Source organism: Diadema setosum, chromosome 3, assembly GCF_964275005.1.
Source record: "Diadema setosum chromosome 3, eeDiaSeto1, whole genome shotgun sequence".
In the NCBI taxonomy this organism is placed as follows: Eukaryota; Metazoa; Echinodermata; class Echinoidea; order Diadematoida; family Diadematidae; genus Diadema; species Diadema setosum.
The window spans coordinates 38,822,973-38,827,583 of NC_092687.1; the positions used below are offsets into that span (position 1 = coordinate 38,822,973).

Below are 4,611 nucleotides of genomic sequence, written 5' to 3' on the forward strand. Positions count from 1 at the left end.
ATAAGAGATTATAACAAAAGTATTTCTAGACTATGATCACTGCTACGAATGGTAAATGACACTTTCAATAGTTCCAACCTTAGTCAGAAAAAGTGGGATATTGAGAAATGAGAGAGAGCTCATTAGAATAAAAAAGAAGATATTGAGTGAATGAAAATAAAAGAGGACAGACAAAGAAGAAAATAGTTCAGGGAAACAGCCAGCAGCAGTACGTAACCTCCGAATAAAAGGGGGGAGGGGAACACTCTTGAGTGTCCCAGGAAATTGACTGGGGTATCGAATTTAAACAGTAACAGACTGAGGTCGAAATCATCAGTGCTGAACTGTCACATTCTTTTTGTCTTTCTGACTTTGGAAATAAGTAATCGTGATTGACAAGACGAGAATGATTTTTTTTTCAATTTTAAATTACAAACAGGCACCTGGGTAACAATATGATCACAAATCTAACGGAGTTTGACGGAGATTCCTACGTAAACCTCAACGCGGAGAAAATAAACAGGCGAAAGGATCACTTTGTACCATTCGCCGGACTAGCCAACGTGACATATTTGTGAGTAGGACCAAGCTGTTTTGCGTGATCGTATTGATAGCAGCCATTCGAGAAGTGTTTACGGTATTTATTTGCGTTCATCTTACGGTAACAGTTTAAATGTCAGCTCCGTTATGTGCAGAATCTCAACAACAATTACCCATCAATTAAAACAAGTACTACAGATGAACCGTTTTGGGTCTCTACATTTGACATCAAACTTATTTTGTGATCAATATTTCTTATTTGTCTTCCCTTAATGAGATGATATCCTCCATTAAAATCAATTTGCATAGTTTGTTGACCTTAATATCATATTGAAAATAAAGAAGAAATGAATACCAATCCTGATATTATGTTAGAAGTATTGCGTTGTTTTGTTTGTTTCTTATAGAGGACGGTCATTCACAGTGTGGCATGTTTACGGCGACCTTCAGTTGACTTTTTCGATTTTTTTTCCTTTGTGTCACAGGTACTTTCAAGAAAACAACATCAAAGGAATTAACGACGGGGATTTGTGTGCGTTGAGAAGCCTGACTACGATACACTTTCAGTACAACGACTTCGAAATTGAAGGCATTGAGGAAAATGTGTTCAGATGTCTCGACAAGTTGACTAACGTGTAAGTAGCGGTTTCGAGTTGTCTTGTATTTTCCTTAGGTAGTGCGAAATTGCTTTGTTTGCGATTATAGTATTACTTCATATCTCTATACCGGAATACAAACATAGTAAAAACTAGGTATAGATATCAATTTTAGCAAATGGCGCTGAATAAAATTTATTAACAGCTTTTGAAAGTACAGCACAACGAACATGAATGTGAGTAACAGCATTCATTTTGTTTTAGTGATAAAAAATAGCTTTGTTTCATTTATATTCTAATTATATTAAAATGAGATTGAGTTTATCGATATTGATTAACTGCAATCTAAAGTATCTATGGGAAACATAAACAACTTCAAAGCATTATGGCATCATAATGCGACAGATTACCTTTGGACAGGAAATGATAAAACCACACCCAAGTAAATACTCTTCAGTGTATATATATATATATATATATATATATATATATATAATATACATATGTACGATATGCTTTTTTGATATTGTTACAAAACTCAGAGTTATCATTATCATTTATATACATCATGTACATTATCTTCTTTACATTATATGTGGAGAGATAGCATAATTATTATGTTTGTTAATACCCACTGCTTCGTGTTTACATATTGTCCACCAGCCATCTGAACACATGGAGAATTATACTTCGTAATTCCGTCAGGGATTACGCTGACAAGAGAGAGACCCGCTGACGCATGCGCAGATTCCCCAATTCGTTGACGGCGCACTTGCACTGAAGCACGGCTTCGGATGCCCGTTTTTTCCCCTGAAAATATCGGCGCGATCCTCAAGAATAGGTTAGCGCTTTAGTGGAATTTTGAAACTTAAAGTCTCTCAGTCGAAGTGTAAGTCACTTTAGAGACTATTTTTCACGTTCTGTTATCAAAAAATTAACGATCGGTATGGAGGCGAGCACGGCTGCCTCTCCCAAAACCCCAGCGGCGCCCGCTAAAGCTGGCTCGCTGGTTCCGGGCACCGGCAAGGTCGGTATCCCGGTAGAAAAACACGCAAGCGGCAAGGCCGCAGTAGCTATCAGTAACACCGCGAAGAAGACGATCGCTTCGTCGGTCAGTAATACGAAGGTGAAGAAAGGTACTGCCAAAACCGTAGCGGGATCCTCACAGCAAAAAACTTCTGCTCATGTGACTGAATTCGCCGAAAGGCTTGACAAGATGGAAAGTTTGCTTTCCAAAGTGATCGAAGCTCTCCCACAAGCGACCGCTACTTCATCGCGTTCGCCGGCCAACATGGCGACCGCAACGGGCAGTGGCGAGCAAGATATGAGTACCCGGGGTGCATACTATCCAACCGCGCCACACGCGGACATGAACTTGCCGGATAACTCGCCCACTGGGCAACTGGATATGTACATGATAGATCATGACGATGATACTGCGTCCGGATTCGACCACGCAGAGCAGATCCCGCAGTCCCAAGTGGAACAGTTTGAGATCCCCACCATAGCAGCTAAATTCGCGATGCCCACTGACATTGGGGATCCAATAGACGATGAAGTTGCAAAGTCGACTACCTATCTCATGACTCACCAACTCGAACTGAAAGTTCTGGAGGATGTGGTTGGAAAGTATCCCTCTCCTAACAATTGTCAGCTCATCGATGTGCCCAAAGTGAATCCGCCTATCTGGGATTTTCTGCCACCAGCGACCAAGAGTCGGGATCTAAAGCTACAACGGGTGCAAAAATCACTTACAAAGGGATTAAATGCGTTCACAAGATCGCTCTCAGCAGGTCGCATGTCTGATACGCAGCAAGATGCCCTCGCTCTGATTTGCAACGCGAATTTCGAGCTCAACTGTCTCCGTAAGGAGCTGATCAAACCAGACATTAACTCCAGATTTGCACATTTGTGTAAGCCTTCCCTCCCTGCTATCCGCCTACTGTTTGGAGACGATCTAGGAAAGCAAGTCAAGGACTTAAAAGATCAACAACTAGCGGCAGCTGGAGTCATGAAGTCGCAAGGGAGGGCGAGACCAATCGCGGCGTATCAGCGCTCGCTCAGTAGGCCGTACCCACAGAGAGGACGCGGTTTCCAGCATGCTGCATATAACAGACCGGTGGCTGGATCTACTGCTGGACCTTTTTTAGGCCAGAATTACAACAGGAGGGGCAGGCAGCCACCTCACACACAAACGCTGAGCTCGTCGAGCCAGGCAACTCAACAGACAGCCCAGCGAGGTGGGCACTCCCAACGGAGGAAGTAGGAGCTGATACCGCCGAAACGGTGAGTAATCTCTGCTTACCTAATCACACTAGACTTGGCACTAGATCTAGTAGTACATTGAAACATGATAGGCCTATTGGAGGTCGACTGAGGCTATTTAGAAATAACTGGAGGACAGTGACACATGATCAATTCATTCTGAACTCAATTTCTGGCATGAAATTGGAATTTAAGGAGGGAAAATTTCCCCCTACAAGCACAAGAAATCCTCACTCCTTTCGGAGAAATTCAATTGACAATGCTCGTGTGCACGAAGAAATCAGAAATCTGCAGACAAAAAATGTTATTGAGCAATGCAGTCATGTGGAAGGAGAGTTCATCTCCAATGTATTCCCACGCCCCAAAAAGAATGGGGGTATACGGTTAATTCTGGACTTGTCAGAGTTAAACAAGTACCTTGTGTATCGTCATTTCAAGATGGACAATATTCACAAAGTACTGGAATTGATATCTCCAAACAATTTCTTGGCCTCAGTCGACCTTCGAGATGCCTACTATTCAGTCCCAGTACATGATGGAGACAGAAAATTCCTACGTTTCACTTTCAGTGACCAGTGTTAGCAATTCAAAGCAATGCCAAATGGGCTTAGCTCAGCCCCCCGTTTGTTCACTAAAATACTAAAACCAGTGTTTGCAACACTGAGAAGATCGGGCCACATCGTTATTGGATATCTTGACGATACCATACTGATCAGTGAAAGTGAAGCGAAACTGAAGGAATCCATACCTACAACAGTAAGCCTTCTCACACATCTTGGGTTTGTGGTGCACCCAGAAAAATCAGTGCTCTATCCGACAGGGAAAATAAAATTTCTTGGTTTTAAGCTTGACACTGTAGAAATGTCTATCAGCCTGCCAGAAGAAAAAATGACAGAAATCAGAGATCTGTGCGCTAACTTGCTACATATGAATAGACCTTCAATTAGGCAAGTAGCACGAGTGATCGGAAAGATTGTAGCAAGCTTTCCGGCAGTACAGTATGGTCCATTGTTCTATCGTGAACTGGAAAAGGACAAAATTCAAGCTCTGAAGGCAAACAAAGGTCATTTCGATAGAAAAATGGAACTATCCACCGAAGCAAAACAGGAGCTTCAGTGGTGGGTAGAGAACATTCACACTGCCTTCGCACCAATCCACAGAAAGAAAGCAGATCTAGAATTGCGCTCAGATGCCAGTGGGGCAGGATGGGGTGCCACAAACCTCCACAGTA

General features: G+C 42.4%; 1 protein-coding gene across 1 annotated transcript; it reads left to right on the forward strand.

Moving 5' to 3' along the window:
• The first annotated feature begins 2,061 nt into the window (after positions 1-2,061).
• Positions 2,062-3,398, forward strand: LOC140226580 (uncharacterized). The gene has a single exon (XM_072307033.1). It carries the CDS (start codon positions 2,062-2,064, stop codon positions 3,379-3,381), a length of 1,320 nt encoding a protein of 439 aa, XP_072163134.1. The 3' UTR covers positions 3,382-3,398.
• Positions 3,399-4,611: the final 1,213 nt, after the last annotated feature.

Excerpts from the sequence above, each read along its gene's own strand:
- LOC140226580 (XM_072307033.1), top strand. The coding sequence starts at position 2,062 with ATGGAGGCGAGCACGGCTGCCTCTCCCAAAACCCCAGCGGCGCCCGCT.